This window comes from Vulpes vulpes, chromosome 9 (assembly GCF_048418805.1).
Source record: "Vulpes vulpes isolate BD-2025 chromosome 9, VulVul3, whole genome shotgun sequence".
Taxonomy (NCBI): Eukaryota; Metazoa; Chordata; class Mammalia; order Carnivora; family Canidae; genus Vulpes; species Vulpes vulpes.
The window spans coordinates 45866572-45889390 of NC_132788.1; the positions used below are offsets into that span (position 1 = coordinate 45866572).

The 22819-nt window shown below is 36.1% G+C and overlaps 1 protein-coding gene across 3 annotated transcripts in view; it reads right to left on the reverse strand.

Moving 5' to 3' along the window:
- Nucleotides 1–22819, reverse strand: part of STARD13 (StAR related lipid transfer domain containing 13) — a 519929-nt gene that overhangs the window by 377689 nt on the left and 119421 nt on the right. For 2 of the 3 annotated variants that reach the window (XM_072719982.1, XM_072719984.1), the window contains exon 2: nucleotides 1550–1684. In XM_072719982.1, the coding sequence (XP_072576083.1) occupies nucleotides 1550–1579 (30 nt within the window). In that variant the 5' untranslated portion in view covers nucleotides 1580–1684. Of the gene's footprint in view, nucleotides 1–1549; nucleotides 1685–16637; nucleotides 16840–22819 lie in introns of those variants that run through there. The other variant, XM_072719983.1, reaches the window with a different exon arrangement.

A 22819-nucleotide genomic window follows, 5' to 3' on the forward strand; every position in this document is an offset into this window, starting at 1 on the left:
CAGGTTTCTCTTCTTAAAAAAATGGAGAGGTGCCTAGGTGGTGCAGTCAGTTTAAGTGCCCAATTCTTGGTTTTTGCTCAGGTCTGATATTGGGATTGTGAGATAGAGCCACAACATTGGGCTCCTTGCTCAGTATGGAGTCTCCCTGGGTTTTTCTCTCTCTGCGTCCCCTTCACATGAATCCTTCACATGTGTGCATGCATACACGTGTTCTCTCTCTCTCAAATAAATAAATCTTTAAAAAAACAGAGGTAATTATGTCCATGTTACAGAGTTGTTGTATGAATTAAATAGGTAATGTGTGTGAAGGCTTAGCACTATGCCCAGAACATACTGAATATTTAATAATGGTAGCTGCCATGATATTTTTATTTTAATGCATGCTCAATACTTTTTATTTGACCCTCTAAAACTATTCTCTGCTTTTTATCATCTTGCCTGTGGGGCACAATTTCTAAATTGACTATCATTCCCGCTGAATTTCCTGATGAGAGCAACAAATGGAAGGTCCCAGAGGACGTTAGAAATTGGGATGGAGAGAGAGATGGGTCTTTACTCTCCGTGCCTTTTCTCTGTCATGCTGTACTTTGGTTATAGCTGCATTCCCCCTTGAAGGACAAAAATCTTGCTGGGCAACCATCTTAGAGTTGGCTTCCCTTTAACCTGAACCATCCCTATATAAGCAATCTCTTAAATCATCCTTTGAGGTAATTTAGGAAGTTTCTATTGTTCCCTGTCAGGAAGATGCATAATGTTTGTCCTTCATATTTATTGGCAATTATTATTGTTTTTTTAACATTGTAACAGCCAAAGCATCGTAAAATCAAGAACCATATGCAACTGTACAAAATCTTACAAGTTATTATTGACATCCCTCTACATCCAACACTAGTCAGAATTTATGAAGATATACTTTCAGATTCAATTTAAAAACTGGATAAAATTATAGAGATTTGGAGGGAAAAAAAGTTATAAAAGTTGTAAAATATCTTTAAGAAAGCCTGGTTAGTTTTTCCTTATTAAAAATATACCAAAAAATACAACAACAAAAAATCCCTGGGTATTAGCTTTGTAGCACAAAGACAATTATATAAAGTGCAGTTAATATTTGTAGCTGATGTCTAATAGATGTGTTCCCCAATGTGATACTTCATTTCTGATACCTCATTTCTGGAACTGTAGTGGGATATGGCCCATCTCAATAGGGAAGACTTTTATAAAAATAGTTCAAGGGTATTTTCACTTGCAGCAAGAATTCTCACTAATAACAAAGGAACTAGCTGAAGTGCATATAATCCTCTGCTATGGCTCTACGTTTGACAACAAACTAACCATTTACCATAACAAAATCACTGCCTACATTTTTTCCAATTTTATAAATATTAATTATATATATTTATTACAAATCATGTTATAATGAAAAACAGGTAACTTCAATGCTAAACTTAAAACAAAAAAGTAATAGAGAATGTGCAAATATGGTGCTGACTTTGCTGTGTGAACGTGACATGACACTCCACCCAGAATATTCTGTAATAAAGCTACTTACTTTAGGTTTTGGTCGAGCTCCAGTTGACATCTGGTTTAGCACACCATCAAGATTCTGGATGTTTCCAGTTTTATTTCTACAAATTCCTTTCCTCTGATGACTTTTTTAAAGCTTACTCCTCAGATTTATAGAATTCTGTAGGAAACAATTTTAAGCAGGTTATTTTTCACATATAAAGAATTATTTCTAGCCAGTAATTAATCTAAATTAGTCAATAAAAATACATGTTTTGAAAATTAACATAAACCATGAGAATATTCCCCTATATTAATAATTTTTAAAAGACATTTATGATTAGGCTCAGTAAGATCAGCCTTAGTTAATCCTAAGAACTTTTTGTAAATGTAAATTTATAAATTAAAATTACTTTTAATCTACCAAGATAAAATATAACACTATATTGGCATGTTATAAAACTTTCAAAAATTCAAAACCAAAAGTGTTTTTAAAATGGAAACTATAAGTTGTAGCTCATACAGAGCCACATTGTTCTTTTAGACTTTAAGATCTGTTTATTTTATTAACTAGGGAACAAATTATAAACTTACATATCTAAGGGTTAGCTATAGAATTAAAATTGCTAAAAACAGATTAGCATAAAGAGAATCATGGGATCCCAGGGTAGCTCAGTGGTTTAGTGCCTGCCTTCAGCCCAGGGTGTGATCCTGAAGTCCCAGGATCGAGTCCCACATCGGGCTCCCTGCAAGGACCCTCTTCTCCCTCTGCCTGTGTCTCTGCCTCTCTCTCTGTCTCTCTTTCTCTCTGTGTGTCTCTCATGAATAAATAAATAAAAATCTTTAAAAAAAAAATAAAAGAGAGGGATGCCTGGGTGGCTCAGCAGTTGAGCATCTGCCTTTGGCTCAGGGCATGATCCCACGGTTCCGGGATCAAGTCCCACATCAGGCTCCCTGTATGGAGCCTGCTTCTCCCTCTGCCTATGTCTCTGCCTGCCTCTCTTTCTGTGTCTCTCATGAATAAATAAATAAATTTTTTTTTTAAAAAGAGAGAATCCTATATTTTCAGATACAGTAAAAGTCCATTTCTAGACTGTTGGATAAATCATTGAATTGGAATAATTAAGTTTGTCTTCATTAATTCTTCCTGCTGCTTGGAAGTCTTCCATATCTAAGTCCACATCTCTTCCACATCTGACAAGGCTCACAAGTTACTTAGATGCCTCTAGTGCAAAGTTCTATCCTGGTCTATTCCTTCTGGAAAAAGTATGAAGATACACAAAAATAAGGAAGGTTAGAAATGTGAATTTTCCATTTAACTAAAATTTTACTCATTGGTCATCGGTTGTTTGGAGGCAGAATAAATAAAATATCTAGAATAAAAAAAGCTTTATTGACTTGTATGTGAATGTGGTACTGCCAAATGCTAATTATATAACCTTAGACTTAATTTCCGCAAATCTTAATTTATTCACCTGTAAAACAATACTTTCTGACATTTATTGAACACTTCTTTGTGCCTGGCATATTTGACCAATGGAATATAAGTACATGGGAACCTGCCAAGTCTGAGTGGACTCATGAAATGTGTTACTTGGAAATTATATTTTTCTTACTCTTGATGCTTGCCACAACTCCCCTATAGGGAAAAGAACTATGATATTGAGAACAAGAGTGATATGGTGATGATAATGGTAGATAATATATGTTTGACAGACACTATTTTACATATTTACCTTTTTAAAACAATCACCTGGTTTGTTCCTACAATAGAAGTTTAGTAACTCAAAAATGTGTCCTAAAAGAGTTTGAGGATAGAAGAGTGTATACATACTTCTGCCCGTGAGAAAAGGCCATGAAGAAGCTGAAGAATGGGCCATGTCTTACTTCAAGTACACACTGACTTTTAAAAGTATGAATTATTAAATTTAAAAAAAGCAACAAATAAGGACTACAGTGAACTGGCAGCCAATGGAGCTGACAATACAGTGAGTTGGCACTGGATTGATCAATGAGTGCTACACTCTTATGATTATTGCTAATGTCTTTCTCTGCCACTGGTGTAGACAATTTGACGGATGCCTACAGGAACAACTCCCTGTGGGCTCATTTGTAAAATGAAAATGATGCTGGCACCTATTTCAATAGACTGCAGTGTATTGGGTGAATGCCCCTTAAGTACTGCTGGTGTTGCTGTTGTTACAACTCAGCAGGTGAGGATAGTCATCTTCTGGAAGCTAGGGACTGTATTTTGTTACGGAAAAAAAATAAAGATTTGCTAACAGAATATTAAATACAAGATCCTGTGTATGGTACTTTCACATATATTACTTCACTTTCTTCTTCCAGCAATAATGTGAGGTAAGTCTTGTTCTGATTTTATAGAACAGTTACTAAAGAGAATAAGGTCTTGACGAGGCTCACATGGCAAATGAGAGCACTTGGCTCTCTTGATCCTTTTTAGTGAATTCTCTACTCCAGATTTCTCTTTGTATCCTTGCCCGGTCTCATCTCCATGACCTCTTCTGTCTAAATACCATCACAGGCCCTTCCTCATCTGGTTAACAGGATTGGGCTCCTCTTAGCCCTGTAGATAATGGATACCTGCAGAGATTAGGAAATGAAGCTGAAACTATAGGAAGGAATTGACCTTAACAACCCAGCAGCTTCTAGAGCTCTTATGGCAAAGGTAGGGCCCCTTACAGCACTCACATATTGATTGTATGCTAAGGCACTTGATATTTTTGATGCTGTTATAAATAACATCTTTTTGAAAATTACATTTTCTACGTTCTGTAACAGGTACACAAAAATTCAATTGATTTTTCTTAAGTTGTGTTCATAAATATATGTAAGGTCTCCTTAATTTTATATATTAGGGATGTTGTCTTCATACTCATATCTGGGACTAATGATGCTTTTGTTTCCCTTTCATTCCTTGTATTTTTCTTTCTTTTATTTTCCTTATATACCTCTAATCAGTGTTGATGATGGTAAAAGAAGATATTCTGATCTTATTTCTGATTTTAAGGAGAATGCTTCCAACACGTCTCCATTTAAGTGTAATATTGACTGTATGGCTTTTGTTTTTGTGTTAATCAGGCAGTTCCTTTCTTTTGATCAAAATTTTTTTATATGTGAGAAGATGTTGAATTGTACTGAATGCATTTCTTCCATCTATTAAGGTAATCAATTTTTTCTTCTTTAATCAATTTATAAAGCATATTAATCTTATATTAAGCGAAACATACATTCCTGTATATCATCAAAGTACCTTTAAAGTCTTTAAAGAAAGAAAAAAAAATAAAGTCTTTAAAGATTATTTATCATAATGAATCTTGGAATTTATCAAATCCCCTTTAGATAATTGGACATATCAATGAACTATACTAAGATATTTATAATTATTAAATCATCCTTACATTCATGATATCAACTGCACTTGGTTGTGATAAGCAATTCCTTTTAATATTATTCAGTTTGGTTAGCTGCTGTTTTCTTTAGCATTTTTGCATTCATATTCATTTTTGTCCTCTATCAAGTTTTTAATCAAGATGTTGTTTCATAAAATAAATTGGAAGCTATGCATCTTTATAAATGAGGTTCAGAAAATTTGTATTGCATAAGAATTACCCATTTTTTAAAAATTGTAAAGAACTCACAGACCCTTACAGGTAGGTATTTGCTTTTTTGAGAACTTGTTTATTTATCCCATTGACAATATATATTTCAATATAATATTATCAATTACAAAGTCTTTCAAATTTACTAGTAGACCTATCTACACTCCTATACTTTTAAAATCATATTATATCTGATATTATAGCCTCTTGTTCCTAATTTTATTTATGTTTTTAGGGGAAAGAGCCTAGGATTTAGATTAGACAGACTCAACACTAAGGCAGACAAGTCGATTGATTTGTTAGATCTCAGCTTAATCACCACTGCCCCTGAGAAACCTTGCTTCACTCCTGGGAGAGGTTTCTGTGGATTTCTGTGCTTCCTCTATCAAACATTTGTTTCACAGTATTAATGCTTGTTTAATGGGCAGCTTCAAAGTTAAACTGTAAGTTCTATGAGACTAAAGATGAGATATGTCTAGTTTACCACTAAGTACCTAGCGCAGTGTCTGAAACAGAATGAACACTCAGTAAATGTTTGGACAAACAAGTAGTTGTTTCCATGTTTTATTCTCTCTCTCCCATAACACCACAAGTTTTAATTGAATTCTATAGCTCCCATACCAAAAGAGCAGAAGAGTGTTTAAAAATGCCAGCTCTGGAGCTACAGTACAGGGTTCAAAGCTAGGCTCTGCCATTCATTAGCGTGTGACCAGGAACAAATTACTTCATCTCTCTATACCTTAGTTGCTTCTCTATAAAACTAGAAACAATAATGTTGGACTGTAGGGAGTTTATATATGTAAAACACCTGAAACACTCTGGTACACAGTAAGTGATGAATTAATGATAGCTATTACTATGTTAGTACATGACAAGTAAATGAATGGATAAAAAAATATGAACCTATAAAAACAGAAAATATTTTCTCTGCTCTGGGTTTTTTGAAGATTAAATGATGAGAATTTTAAATAATGAAAACCATTTGAAGTATTTTATTAGAATGATTACAAATGGGAAGCCCCAGTGGCCACACGAAAGAGAACTATTTTATTCTTTGGAAAAAAAAATGACAGAGCCAGAGAAATATTTAATATGGTTTTGTTCTTATTTGGAGCAAAAACATTGGAATATTTTTCTTAAATTGAGATTTTTCTTTTATATTTTAGTCTCTACAGTACAACTAGTTTACTTCAACAGTTTAATGTTTTTTTGTAACAATGAAATACCCAAATAAAATTTTTCTTCAGACTTGATAGCTCTTATGGAAATAATTTCTCATTTCCAAATATGTTTTTTTTTTACCTAGATCTTTATCCATTACTTGCTTTTTGTAGCTCATACATTATTCAAACAATGTCTCTTCATTTGTTTTTCTCTTAGAGAAAGAAATTTTAAAATGCTAACCTTCTAGTCATTTTCAAAGGTTGCCATGTATAAATATTAGCCCCATAGTATTAGACTTCACTGATACAATAATCATTGAATATCTTCTCCTATATACAACTGAGTCATGACATAGAATTGCAAGAAACTAATAAGGAAATTTTCTTCCTAATGTGTGCCAAAATCTCATCTAAAGAGAAATTAAGAAAAAAATTCCTAAACTATTTACAACTATACAAAATATGCCAAAAATTGAAATGGTGTGCTGACAAATAAAGAACAAATTATTTGACTCATTTTGCTCTTTTCAGGATAAAATAAATAAAAAATGGAAATACATACAGTAAATAATCCTTTTCTTTAAAAAATTCTAGGACATTTCTAAAATATAATATACAATATCCTCATTTTTATATATTATTTAAAAGTGCAGAATGCCATTCTTTAATTTCCTCATTTGCAAAGAAGAATCTTACTAATTAACTGATTTGGAAATTGAAGACCATTACATTTAATTTTTTAGAGGAAAGCACATTTATAAAGAAACATCAGTATTTTAAAACATTTAAAATGCTGACTTAATATCCAGTTGCAACAACAGGCATAAATAATGTAATATCAGTTTCTGATCCCAAATATAAAAATGAAGTGAGCCAAAGGTCAAAGCTATGCATAGACTCAAAGTCACCTCTGCCATTTATTTTTCAAGTAGTAGATGTGTTCGGTATGTTAAAAGAGAAGCTTGTGTAATTAACCTTCAGGGAACATTAAAAACACAAAGAAGAAACTGAAAATTTTCCTGTGCTGAGCTCAAGTAGTTTGTATTGAATTCATTTTTGACAATGTCTCTAATCTGTTTTTCCTATAAATAGGACTAATTTACTTATCCTGCTAAAGTAGACTAAAAAAGACATACTTGATTCCAGATCCATCTGAGAAAGGCCTTCCAGTTTTTTGTATTCCTACTGTTAGATATAACATTCCTCTTCTCTATCACAATAATGATAACTACTATTTATTTAGTGATTGTACTGAGTGTAGCAAAAGCAGGCTGCTGCCTAAATTCAGGTTATGCCTTCTTTGCTTATAGTTGTGTGACCTGAGCAAGCTACTTAAGTTCTCAATGTCTCTGCCATCTCATTAGATTAAAATAGTGATAGTAATAGGACCTACTAATAGGATTTTATTTATTACTTCCCATTTTGTTTCTTGGCCCATATTTTATCAAGAAACATTGTTAGTACTTCAGGAAGCTGGAGTTTGAATTGTATTATAACCTCTATAAGAGCTATGACTACTCCCTTACTGATGGATCAAGTACCACAAAACAGTCAGTAGAGACCCAACACATACAGACTAAGAAAAAATGCCATGCTTATTGAATAACTCAAATAGAATAAAACATAAGATATGAGAACACAGAAGACGCATTAGTACATAGAGTTCAACTTAACATAGTGACGTGTGGGACAAGCTTTAGGAGTCTTGTGGTTTTGTCACTTGTACATAGTTGATTGCAATATCTACATCTTTCCCCTGCACCCAGTGGCTTCCTTAGGCAAAGTATCTTTGAAGCCACTCAAGTCCTGTCTCCATTCATTCATTCATTCATTCATTCATATGCCAAGTATTCCCCAAGTATTGCCCGAGAAAATATATTTATTGAAGAGCTCTAGTCTAGGGAGAGTCATGTAGACTGATAATATTGCCAGAATTTAAACCAAAGTACGTACACAATGATTTGGGAACAGACAAAACAGAAATAATTCTGCCTGGGGAAAGAAGAGTTCATAGAGAAAGTAACCTTTAAACTGAGTTTTGAAGGAAAAATAGTACTATTTCAAGGGAACAGAATCCCAAAGACATGAAAGCATAAAAGGAATACAGCATGTTCAAAGAATAATGAGGATATTTATCTGACTCCATCTGATAGAGCCTAGCAGATAATGGCAACACATGATATATGTAAGTGAAATGGGGTCCCCAGATAAGAAGCCCCATATTAAAGAGTTTGATTTTTTTCAATAAGTAATGGGAACCCTGTGGATTTCTTGTTGTTGTATTTTACAACTCAGAAAGTTAAACAATGCAGGGCTATTATATAAATATCGAGGAGTTTAAACATGCCTCAGCATCTCAACATTTCTCATGTAAGTTCAAATCTCCCTTGCCTCTGTTCCCTCTCTTTTTTGGAAATACCTTTTCAAAACAATGTTTTTATTGTCTACTAGAGGTATAGAAAAGCACCCAAACAGATATATGGCTTAATGAATTACTTAACTGTAAGAACCTTTTAACCACTATAGAGTCAAACAGTAAAACTTAGCCAGAACTCTGCCCCACTCCCCAACAAAATCTCCCAATCCAATATACTCCATACCAACTGCAATCTCCTTCTTCCTCCCAAAAGGAACTGTTATGGACTTTTACAGTAATCATTTCCTTGCATTTTTCATAGCTTTATCAGTCAAAGCTGTATCCCTTGATGCTAAAATTTAGTCCAGCCCTTTATAAAATTTTTGATATCCTATAACTCTCTTAATCTATAACATATTTCTGTTAAAATTTATGTTGAAAAACCCAAGTTTTTTCTATACTCTGTAGTTTTCTACAGTCCAAAATTTGCAAACTGCATGTTCAATAGTATATTTCAATTTGTTCCTGTCTTCTGTTTTTCTGAAAATCAGTAGGTGAATACAATTTGGGCTCCATTCCTTTGGCATGACTCTTGGTAGTGCTGAGTGCTTCCATCAAGAAGTATATAATATCTGATTGTCTTTTCTTTTTTATATTAGCAGCCATTGATGCTAACTACCTATGCTTAAGAATTTATTGAAGGTTGCAACATGATTATATTTTAATTTTTTCATATATGAGTTGGAATATAACTCATATATTTTGGCTATAGAACATCTCAATGCCATTGGGTATATTTACTTTCTTAATCTAATCACTAAGTGGCTACTATAAACACCATGAAGGTAGGGATTGTGTCTAACATTATTTTTTAAAAACCTAATTTTCTTTCATTCATCTATAAATTATAATAATCTACCAGCCAAAGTATTCCTTACAAATGAAACACTAACCCCAAAAATGGATAGGGAAAATTAAAATGCATTGTTTTCTTGATGAAAGAAGACATCATTCTTTTCTAATCTAGTAAACTTTTCCAAATTCCAGGCAAAATACAAAAAACAAAAGTGGGTTTTAATTATCATGTAAGTCTGAGTATGAATGGCCAAAAATAACCAAAGTAAAAAAGGCACTAATTGGAAATTTTAGCACCAAGTTATCATGTGAACATTTATATCAATGATTTAAAAGCAGTGTGGCATAGATAATTAAATATTTAATCATAACAATGATTATATTTTAAAAGCAGTTAAGGAAGAGTTACATGGAATTATTTTTGAACTATAAAATTTTAAATTAATACACTTAGGTAAAATACATTTTGTATTTTAAGTTTTACCACAGAAAACCACAGGCAATCAATTAAGGATATAATTGATTTTTAGTAATTTGAAAACAAAACTTCAAGAAGCAGGTAAGAGAAAATGTCAGTTTGTTTTAATTTTTAAAATAATTCAATTATATGAATTAAAGGGATATGACAAAGGGCTGCTCCAAAGGGAAGCAGGGCAGAGAGAGGTACTTCTTAGAATATATCAGTTGTTATGTACTAAGGTCAACTTTATTTTGAACATAGAAAACTTATATTCTCTTATTAAAAAATACTGAAGTAAATATGTTCCAGGCCTCAATATAACTATTTGTGTTTTGGGGATAAAGGAAATGTTGCACCCTTGTTTATGGCTTCTTCTTCTATCTCTACAATAACCCCATTCATATAGTAAAAGGCACATTTGTTTTACTGTTCCATCTAAGCACATTATAAATATAGGCAAGATGACTGCCAGAAAATCTATACTTAAACTACTGGATTGTAACAGGACTGAGCAATCCCTTATAGAACACATAGAGGTCAGATTTAACACTCCAGCTTGACCTCATCATGATCTGAAATAAGAGTATTTGGTGATTTTTTAAGACATTAATAGAGAAGGGTTATGAGAAAGCCACTCTAGACTTGACATTTAATTTTTTGTGTTTGCACATAAATGAATTCAATATATGACTGTATGACTGTTCCAAAAAGAATTACAAATAATTCGAGTTTATCCAGTTATAGAATGGATATAATTAAATGTGAAACCCCGGTAAGACAGTGAGAGAACTATGAACTTAAATGTGGGAAAAAAATGGTGAAGGACCAAGATTATATGGTCTTATTCATTCAGGAAATATAAAAAATAGTGAAAGGGATTATAGGGGAAAGGAGAGAAAATGAGTGGGAATATCAGAGAGGGTGACAGAACATGAGAGACTCCTAACTCTGGGAAATGAACAAGAGGTAGTGGAAGGGGAGGTGGGAAGGGAGATGGGGTGACTGGGTGACAGGCACTGAGTGGGGCACTTGGCAAGATGAGCACTGGGTGTTATGCTATATGTTGGCAAATCGAACTCCAAAAAAATGGTGAAGCAATACTGAAATGGTGACTAAGGTTACTAAATTGTATTGCCATTACTTCTTTGCATATGTATTTTTAAATCAAAGAAATAGGAAATTTAATCAGTGAAACAATTTGGATAATTTTATAGTCAATACTGCAAGATTTTTTTTTATTTTGTCTGTTCCAAGCTGTATTTGTTTATTCAATGGATTAGGAAAATAAAAACAAACCACTATATAATAAAGGAAATCAACCCCAAAAAACAGAACATTCGATTTTGAATGGTGCTTTCTTATTACAGGAGAATCTCTTACTGGATCTGAGGATATTATAAAATTATAACGTTCATATTTACTGCATAACTATTATACTCCCTTGATAAAGTAGAAATTCAGTAGGTAGGCCTTAGAAATGAGAGTTGACATAAAAAAACCTGAGGATTAAGTGTTTGTATTCAAGGGGCTTACAACGGTGTCAGAGCTAGAACAATCTGAAGAACATGGATAAAATGGAAAAGCTGGCAGACAGTTCCTTTTACGAACATTCAACTATAAAATAAACTGGTTTTCCTCTTAAAAAGAAAGCTCTCTTCCATCACACTTAAGAGAACTTCCCATGATGTTTGATAACAGCCTATCCTCCAGTACCTGGATGAGTCAGGCCAATTATTAATACACCAAAGCCGAGCACATGTTCCATTGTGTCATCTAGCTTCCTAAGCGAAACTGCCTCATGATACTGTTACTTTGGTTTGTCAATAAAATTCCCTTAGAAATTATTTGTATTAGAGCTGCTTTATATTAAATTTTATTCTAAGTTCAACTCTATCTAATTTTATTTTAGGTAACAAAAACTATTTCAGGATTCATTAAATAGCAGCAAGAGAACAAAATCACAAAGCCTTACCCTTGAACACTATGGGTGATGAAACTGTTTCGGAACAGTTCTGACTGTGGCTTTTAATAAAATGGACAAGCCGTATTTACAGACCTGTGAGGCAAGTTGTTTCATGGTTTTTGGATCCTAGTGTATTAGTGCAGTGCTCAGTATTTAACAGAGGATCAATTGTTTACTGAATAAAGCAAACCATGTGATGAGCAGAAATTTCAAAATATTGTGGGTTCTGAAACAGTGCTGCCATGTGCACAAATCCCTGAAACCTATATAAATAATTTTATACATAATGATAGGATCTATTAGGTATCAGCTACTTTACGAATAGTATCTTTCTTTAAACCCAACAATCACCCTGAAAAGTAGACATCTTGTTTTTCAAATTAGGGAACTAAGGCTTAGTAAATTTAAATAACGTAATCCTCCATCAAGAAGTGGGGAATCTGGGATTAAGTCCTGCCTATTCTAACCTTTCTATATAGCACACCCATGAGCTGGTGGGCAACGTTTTTTATAATCAGCGCTTGAAATTACGTAAGAAATCAAATCCACTTTCTGTCTGGGGAGTATATATCTCTTCATTGATATCTATAAAAATAAAGGGATGCATTTCTCCCTGGCTGATTGGAACAAATGTTTGTGGGGATCCCTGGGTGGCGCAGCGGTTTGGCGCCTGCCTTTGGCCCAGGGCGCGATCCTGGAGACCCGGGATCGAATCCCACATCAGGCTCCCGGCGCATGGAGCCTGCTTCTCCCTCCGCCTGTGTCTCTGCCTCTCTCTCTCTCTCTCTGTGACTATCATAAATAAATAAAAAATTAAAAAAAAAATTAAAAAAAAAAGGAACACATGTTTGTATTTTAAGAATACCAAAGATGACAGACTAAATTTATAGCTACAGTGATAGTAGTGCTTAGTTTGAGTGAAAAGAGAACTACCTTGGGACCCTCGGCAGATGGAGCAGAGGTCAGAAGACACAGGGAGGCAAAGTCTAAAGAAAACTGAAGGGTATTTCCTAAGAGCCCTTCTGTGGCAAGGTGGTATCACTTCTGAGAAGCCCTAGAGACACCACCTCCAGAAGCAAGACAGAAAGCCATTGGTGTGTCTCCTGGATTGTTTCTGATGTTTGGGAATAAGAAATGGTAACAATGACACGGAAAAAGAATACACTTTATTGGCATCATTGAGACCTTAAGAGGACCTTCCATTTCTGCCAATGATGGACTTTTCTTTTCGCTTTTTTTTTTTTTAATCAGATCATCCTCTTAATTGAAGAACTAGAAAAGTTGAATAAAAATACAAAAAGGATCTTTTTGATAATTTTGAGAGGACAAGTTCCTGGAGAGGGGGGGAGAAGTCTGCCCATATTCAACTGTTTTTCCCTTTGACTTATTTGCCAATTTGAAAGCTGTTCCTGAGGCTGGGAAAGTCAATCAGAACATGGCAGATTAGCTAAGAAGGAGAGAAGCCAAGAATAGCTTTCAGGAATCCCATGGTTCTGAGAAAATAAAAACTAGTGTTCAAGGACAACTAATAAGAAATGACCTTTGAAAATACTTCAGGCTTTTTGTTGAGACACATAAAAGGGCCATCGTTGTAATAAGAAGGGACCTGAAGTAGACCAGACCTAACAGACTGAATACCATACAGCCTGAATACCCCTGGCCTACCTTTTTGACACAAGTAAAAGTAAAATCGTTTATGGAAGTAAAAAAGATTGCTCAGAGTCTAATTTTTTTCATAAACAAAGACAGCATTCCATTAAGAATTTCTGGGCACACCAAGAAACCGGAATAAGAAAAAGACAATAGAAATAAGATCCACAGGTGATCTAAATATTGGAGTTATTAGGCACACACTCAGGATTTCACTAGAGAAGTAGAATCTGTAAGAATCAAATGAAAGTTCTAGAACTGAAAAATACAATGACTCAAAACTGGAAATTAAAATTTAAACAATACATTTAAAAAAAAATAAAAAGCATGAAATACTTAGGAAAAAATTTAACGATGTATGTGCAAGACTTGTATGCTGAAAATTACGTAGAGAAATTAAAAGACCAAGACAAATGGAAAGATATGCCATAATTATAGACTGGAAAATTCAATACTGTTAAGATGTCAATTCTCCCCAAAGTGATCAGCAGATTCAACAATCCCAATCAAAATTACAGCAGGCTTTTTCAGAAACTGAAATGCCAATTCTAAGATATATATTACAATACAAAAGAATTAGAATGACTGAAACAATTCTGAGAAAAAGGGTCATTGGATAAGTTGGCATAAGGACAGACATATATTTACCAATAGAACTGAAGAGATATTCAAAAAAATCAGACAAAGGTGTCAAAGTGATTCAATGGGGAAAAGGATAATCCTTTCAACCAATGCTGCTGGAATAAATGGATTCTCATTTTGAAAAATATGAATATCAACTCCTACTGTTATACCATACAGAGGAATTAACCGGCAATGGATAACAGGCTTAAATGTAATAAATTGTGAATACTTAAAAGATAATAGGATTTTATTTGCAACTTTACGCTAATGAACTTTAATATTTAGATAATATGTACAAATTCCTAGAAATATACAACTTACAAAAACTGGTCTTCCAAACATATTATTAAGAAAATGAAAAGGCAGGCCACAAACTGGTAGCAAAATATTCACAACACACACTTTGACATAAAAGGTGTTCAAAGGGAAAGGAAAACAGAGGTATTATAGGGTGCAAAGTTGGTTATACAAGATGAGTAAGTTCTAGAGATTTACTGTACAGCACAGTGCCAATACGTAATAATATATTACACGCTTAAACATTTGCTAAGACAACAGATCTTACGTGAAGTGCTTTTATCACAAAATAACAAAATAAATAATATACATGATATACAAACAATTCCTACAACTCAATTATAAGAAAAGCTCCATTTTAAAAATGGGCAAAAGTTTTAAATACACTTCACAAAAATAAAATTAACACCTATACCCACTCAAATGGCTAAAACTAAAGACTAACAGTATCATGTTTGCATTCGAAAGAAAGACCTAGGATCCTTTTAAAGTAGGTGGAAGATATCTAAAAAGTACAGGTGTGGGCAGAGTAGATGCTAGAAAAAAGAATTCTTGGCTTAGACTCACAATTTCATTTTTTAATAAAGTATGAAGCAGAGTAATTGGTTGAAGAGACAGTTGGTAATTTGAGAAAGGAAGAATAATGAAATATTTGGTTTCCAGAAAACACTCAAGTCACTAGAGAAAAGGAGCTGGATGACTGGACAATATGGAGAGCCCATTTGGGTGTGAGATCATTATTAGCTCATCCAATCGTTAAGCTCTTGGGCGCAAGCACAGAAAACTTAAGTGCGTGATTTCTCCATGAGCCAGGTTCTGCCAGGCAAGCAGTAGTGAGGGACAAGAGTTGAGGTATATTCAGACAAGTGATTTAAATGCCTCTAGTTGTGAATATAAATAAATAAAATAAACGGATACATTTTTTAAACTATGGAGAACTATGTTAGCGTAAGTTACTAGTATATAATGGTGGCAAAATGAAGGAGTCTTTCAATCATATGCAGTTATTTCCAAAACGGAAACCTCTAATAAAGAACTTATTCCTCATTCTACCACTCAGGTTGAGATCTAACACTGTTCTGTCTTCCGAATCAGCCTCCTCCCACATCTATCACACCTTTGACTCTTGCCCCTTCACGTTTTCTAATACCTATCACTATGGTTTTTCCCCCCTTTTTACACTTTCCTGAATGTCTAGCCTCCTACTTGTCCTCGTTCTAGTCAGTCTAATGATACTGCAATATTGCCCACACTCAAGCCACAGCAGCTTTCTTTACACCTACTACCAAGACCACCCAAAAGGTTTAACCAAGAAACTAAAATTTTAGTCCTCATTCAGCCGTTAGAGACGATCTAGCTTCCTTGCATCCCCCAGTCCACCTGTTTCTCTTAGTCTATCCACTTAAGTCTCTATTACTTCCGCTCTGCATCTCACAAGTACTCAATTCTCGTGGTAGGCCACAGGACAGGAGGAGCTCTGAAATACAGGGATAGTGTTTACCAGAACTGAACAAATTCCTTGGGAGAACCGAGCGGACACTTCTTGAGTTACAATCTAAAATTAAAACAGGATGGATACAGATTTGTCTCTGCGACATTAGTTGTTTCCCTGCTGCATCTAAAAACAAACAAAACAGTGCACTCCTCCCTGCTGACTACGGTCCATCCATCCATCCATCCATCCATCCATCCCTCCATCCAAGTGGTTTGCCTCTACTTCGCAAAAATGGAGAAGGGGCAGACTCTTCCTTTGGCATGCTGTGTGCCAGCAGCCTTCCTGAAGCTCACAGAGTGTGATGAGGACCAGGACCATACCACCAAAAAGCACGATATAAAATGTTCACACGGACAAAAACAGAAAAATTAAGTCGACTGAACTCCTTCAATTCTTGAAAAGCATTATTAAAAAGCGAAAGCACGCTTCCTTAAATAACTGTGTTGGGTTCCGCAGAACAATTTGCCTGCGTTCCCTTGTGACATCCCTACCGCCTAATGATTGATGCTCAAAGAAACAGAGTGGGTGGAATCAGGCAGGTCCAGAGATTTAGAGGGAAAAGCTGGGTCCGTACCAGCACTGGGACCGCGCCCACCAAACATTTGGATCGCTTTGGAGTCAAGAGGAAAATACAGCTCGAGTTTTTACCTCATGTACCCTTAACTTTCCACAATGATTTCCAGAAGCCTGACTCACAGCTAGAAACCCAAACCCTGTGGGCGGGAGAGGAAAAAAAAAAAAAAAAAACACAAAACAAAAAACCGACTACGTCACCACTTCCGCCTCGCAAGGCCAGCCAACGTACAAAGATGGAGAAAGACGCACACGCCGACGGCGACTACGTCCCCAAAGTGCGCAGGCGCCTGGCGAGGCCCCGCCCCCCCACGCTCTCCACCGCCCCCCGCCCCCCAGCCCCGCGCTCCCGCCGTGAAGAGGCGCGCGCACCGCAAGGCTGGCCCTGCTGGTACCGCCCGGGGCTTCCGCCCCGAGGCCCGACGGTCGCCGTTCGGTTCCGGTCCTAGCCCCGCCCCCGCGCGGGAACTCTCCAGAAGGCTTCATATCCGGGACCAGCGGCTGGCGCCAGCGCGCATTTCCGGCGAGGGACACGAAGAGAAGGATGCGGTGACGCCTCTTTCCGCCCCCGCGGTCGCCCGGGCTCCGGCTCTCGGTGCGGCAGCGCCACCTGGTGCCGCGTCTCCCACCGCCCGAGAAGGGGGCGCGCGCACTTTTCTCTCGGAACCTTCCAGAGAAATCTCGGCCCTTGCGGTTTTTTCTCGCCACCCCCCCGCCCCCCCGGGAAGGGAGGCCCCCGAGCCCCCGCCCTGCCGGGTTCCCCCGCAGCAGTTCCCGGGACGTTGAAGAGGGGTCTGTGTGGAGGAGTCGCGGTGTGTTCCCAATCCCAAAATGGAGAGGAAACGGATTTCTTTCTCTAGAGTTAAGCCCAGAAGAAACGTGTCCCTGTGTTTATGTTTCCCCTGCCTTGTTCCCGAACTGCTCCGCCCCCCCCCCCCCCCCCCCCCCCCGTGAATGTCCCAGTCCGCCCGGAACGGAGCACTCCCCGCTTGGCCGGACGGTAGCACGGACTGTGGCTTAGCTTGTCCTCTGATAGAAAAGCTTTTGTTTCTTTTCACGCATGAAGGCAGTGGCGGGCACCGGGCGGGCGCGGGGCGTGTTGGGAGCCCATCGGGAAGCGTAGGATTTAGTGGGAATTTTGCTTTAAAAAAAGGCTAGAATTACTAAATTCTGCTGAAACTGTTGCACTGTATGTTAACTAGGTTTTAAATAAAAGCCTGAAACATTTAAAAAGCAAAGAAACATTTAAAAAACATTTCCCAGACAAAGCCTCGGAAATGCTCAGGCTGAATTTGGGTTTGCTGGCACGGCATATTTCTCAGATAACCAGGGGAAACGTCATTTCCCCGAAGTCTGCAAAATCGAGGTGAATTCTTCCCTGATACTGAATTCTTAGTGACAGCCTAGGTTTCCCTGGAAGCTTGTAGGCCTGACGACACCATTAGGTAGCAAGCATGAGACTGTTTTCAGTGTTTCATTGGAATGACGTTTTAACTGAATATCGGTGTGCATAGTGAAAGCGAGATACGTTTCCTTCAGAATTTGTACGTTAGCGTCTGCCGACTTGACGGCTCCCCTGTTCGTTTCTTCTATAGCAGTGATTCTTAAAGTTGAGCTTGCCTCAGAAGTCCCCGAAAGGCTTCTTAAAACACGTTGGCCTTAAAACCCGGAGTTTCTACTGGGAAGGACCCGGGGGTAGAGCTGGGTAATAACAGCTTTGAAAAATTCTCCCCTGACATTTAAGCTGTTGGCACTAGAAGCACACCTGGAAGAATTTAGAGCTCAGGATTGCTTTGTCATTAATGCTCTTCGCTATTACAGGAGAGAGAGTGATGAAACTAGAACTGGAAAAATGTATAGGCCTTTGGCCCCTTTGCTGGAAAGTAATAAGCCCTAGAACCGGGAAAGCTGTACATAAGTGAATATTGCCCACATTAAAGTGACTACTACATGTAAATGTTCTGTATATATATGATCATGTGATAGAGGGTGCTGTAATACCAGGTATACTAAAATTTCAGTTACTCTGCAGTAATTTCCATCCTTCGCATTAGCTGCTAAAAGTAAGTAATGAGAAATTACTAAAATTAAGGATAAAGTGGTTTCAACAAATATTCTAATTTTATTCTCTGGAGGATGCCAGGCTTTTTCGAAGTCCTTTTGCACCTCCCCAAGATCCGTTATCCACCCTGTTTCACCACACCGTGCCATTCACAAAGGGACACAATGCTTTCATTGGTAAAAATGGCCTTCTCGTTTGTAAAAATGGCTTACTTAACCTTGTCTTCAGGCCTTTTCCATTTAATTCTTGTCATATCCTAACTCTGCCACTGCATTAGATGCTGACATGGTATAGTGCACCACACTTGCTCCTAAGTGAAATACAAATTGTTAGATTTGTTATGTTCATAGCTGAAATTATTTCTAAAATCAGATAAAAGTTTAGAATGTTTGCTGTGGTGTGATTGCCTTTACTAAAAAAAAAAAAAAGCTGATACATCTTTGATTTGTAAACTCACACATCTAAAGATCAATAAAAAAACATTGAAATGTTGCTTTTGCAGTAATTTTGTAAGGTTTTTATGAATCAAAAACAATTTTAATATCACTGAAGTGATTAAAGGAATGAATTCATTATATGCTTTGAGAAATCAATTCATACTAAAATGTATCAAAAAATTACATCAGATCAATGAAATTGTACTTTATATGTTTTTATGAAATCAGATATTAATCACACATGCTTATTTTCTTTCTGTATATTTTAGGTCCATCCACTCACTACATTGTCTATTTTGAGCTCTATGTCAGACACTGGGTTCCCTAAATCAGTCTTGTAATAAAGCAAATTCATGGGCTTTGAGAGCTCCCTTCATGGAAAAATGCAAGACTCATTTTTTTATACTTACATATGAATGAGGCCAATTTCATAGATGGATTTTTACTGGCAACTAAGTGCTTCTTAGTAGTAACCTGCTGAATGAGTTATTAAGGCTTACTAAATTTGGTATTCATAGACTAAGATTATTGCATTACCACAAATAACTGAGGATTCTAATTCATGACTCCACTCTGTTGTGCAATGCCACCAACTGTTGGCAACTTTACGAATTCTTACTCTATATGCACACATGCAGGCAGTTGGAATTTCCATAATATTCAAGAAGGTTGCTTTCCTGCTAGAGTGTCCTCAGTGTTATATTGAGACATGTTAACTATTCTTAATTATTGATATTCTTCCACTAACTACTTTTTTTTTAGGATTATGTGATATTTTATGTTTATGAAATGTTTTGTACTTTTGTAATTCCCAGGTGTTATCATTTGGCTATTTTCTACCTCAGTTTTTAAAAATCATTAGTATTTTTTTCACTGGACTCCAGTCTTTTTCTTTTCCCTTATAATATGAATGAGCTGCCAACAGAAAAAGGAGAAAAAAAAAAAAAAGGTTGAGAACACCTGTCCTAAAACTAAGGTATTTCCCTAAGAGTCCTGGTACTTTGTATCTGAGTCATTACTGTTTAACCGTTTAAACCAGGGAAAGACAGACATGTTCTGTGCCTTATTTTAAATGAACCTTGAGAGCAGCCCTGGTGGCTCAGCTGTTTAGCACCGCCTTCGGCCCAGGGCGTGATCCTGGAGCCCCGGGATTGAGTCCCATGTCGGGTTCGATGGCTTGGAGCCTGCTTATCCCTCTGCCTGAGTCTCTGCCTCTCTCTCTCTCATGAACGAATAAATAAAATATTTAAAAAATAAATAAATCTGGGGCAGCCCCGGTGGCGCAGCGGTTTAGCGCCGCCTGCAGCCCGGGGTGTGATCCTGGAGACCCAGGATCGAGTCCCACATCGGGCTTCCTGCATGGAGCCTGCTTCTCCCTCTGCCTGTGTCTCTGCCTCTCTCTTCGCTCTCTCTGAATGAATAAATAAATAAATCTTAAAAATAAATAAATAAATAAATAAATAAATAAATCTTTAAAGATAAATAAATGAACCTTGTTACAAATTCACTCACGATAAAAAGAGGTGTTATGTAAAACCCAGCTATTCATTAGAAATGCTACCTGTTGTATTTGGGAAGTATTATTTAATAACCCTGTTTGTTGACTAAATGTAATTAGTAATTTATGATATTTTTTTATTATGGCTATTAATGTCACCATTTTTCTCAGCTAATTTTGTCATTAAGCATCATGTGAGATGATGTAATTTACTTTCAATCAAGGATTGCTGGAGTTTGATGTAATAATCACATTAAGACTCCAGCATCAGATTTGCTTTCAAAAATATTTTCTGTTGATTATTTCAGGTTCCATTTTCTGGTTGTTTTTTGTTTGTTTTGGGTTGTTTTTTGTTTTCTTTTTATCTTTCCTCCTACTTTCTAAAAACATAATATCTAAATGGATGTGTAATGAACATCTGTGGAAAGAAGCATTTCTCCAAGGAGAAATTTTGAAATAAGTTGATTCAGCTCTTGCAGTATCATACCTTTTTTAGATACCTTTTTATCAATGTTATTTTTGCTACAATCGATAGCCTTGTTAAAGTTTCCATTTGAGACTAACATTACTGTAACATTTTTACTCTGTATTAGGACCTTTTTTAAATTCCTTGTACACTGGCAATATAGAATACTTCTGTCAGTCATTGGCAATTAAATCTCTCTGGCATTAATACTACCTTTGTATGGTGTTTGAGTTGCAATTCTTCAACTTTTTAATGTTTTGGCTTGTGTTTTAAATCTCATTCCAACTGCCTATCATTTCTTTTAAGTTATTCCTTGGTAATAAGTTTACATTGATTGTTTTGCTGTACTCATTTTAATGACTAATCTCCCTGATGGTGAGCTACATTTATTATTATGTTGTTAAAATAGCATTTATTTGTAATCAAGTATAAGACTAACATATGACACATGTTTCTATGATAATTGATATAATTTGATATATGGATAAAATAAACTATTTTAAAGTGGTAAGTACTGGGGATCCCTGGGTTGCTCAGTGGTTTAGCGCCTGCCTTCGGCTCAGGGCGTGATCCTGGAGTCCCGGGATGGAGTCCCACATCGGGCTCCCTGCATGGAGTCTGCTTCTCCCTCTGCCTGTGTCTCTACCTCTCTTTTTCTGTGTCTCTCATGAATAAAAGAATAAAATCTTTTAAAAAATAAAGTGGTAAGTACTGATGCAGGTCATTCATTTATTGTAATAGCACATTTAGAACTCGACATTTGTCATGGATAAAATATTTTAATATCTAAGTTTACTAATTTTGAGCAATGCCAACTGTTAGTACTTTGGAAGAAGCAAAAATATAAAGGTATTTTTCTATGACTTTTAGTACTACCAAAAAGCCATTTTCCAGTAGATCTTTTTCAGTTGTCCTGGCAAACTTTTATTGTTACTATTTCAGTTATGTAATGATAAGACTAATAAGAATTAGTCATTCTACTAATTAACCTCTGAATTAGTAGAATTAACCTCTTTAGTAGCCTTGGTGTTTTAGTTATAGAGATATAGTCATTGTATTAATTCCACTGTCTTAAATATGTTTCCATACCAGATGAAATACAGTCCCATTACGCAGATTTCTATTATTTTTTTTAAGATTTTATTTATTTATTCATGAGATACACACAGAGAGAGAGGCAGAGACACACGCAGAGGGAGAAGCAGGCTCCACGCAGGGAGCCCGATGTGGGACTCGATCCCAGGACTCCAGGATCACACCCTGGGCAGAAGGCAGGCGCTAAACCGCTGAGCCACCCAGGGATCCCAGATTTCTATTATTAAACACCGTGTTGAGTACAATAATGTCTTCCCAACTATAATTCGTATTGTACAAAATTCTACAAATGTGGATTTGCAGACTTGTACTTTTTCCACAAATACAAGAATTTAGGATACTGTATTTACAAATGAGTAATTTTTCTTGAGGATAATTTTTAAAATCACAATCAAAGCATGGGATCCTGGGAAGAGAAAAGGGAAGGAGGATAGATAGATAGATGATAGATAGATGATAGATAGATAGATAGATAGATAGATAGATAGATAGATGATAGATAGAAAAAGAGGAGCAAGTGTATGTAGATATCTTTCTAATGACATATTGGGAGAAGATAGGGAACTCTGAGGCAAAGTAAACCCAAAGAAAGAAATTGAGACATGTGAAAGCTTTAGATTAGAGCAATGTTCTGCCATGGTTATTTCTACACAAGTATTAAGTTATCTTAAACATAAAACAATGCAGTAGAAAGGTTTG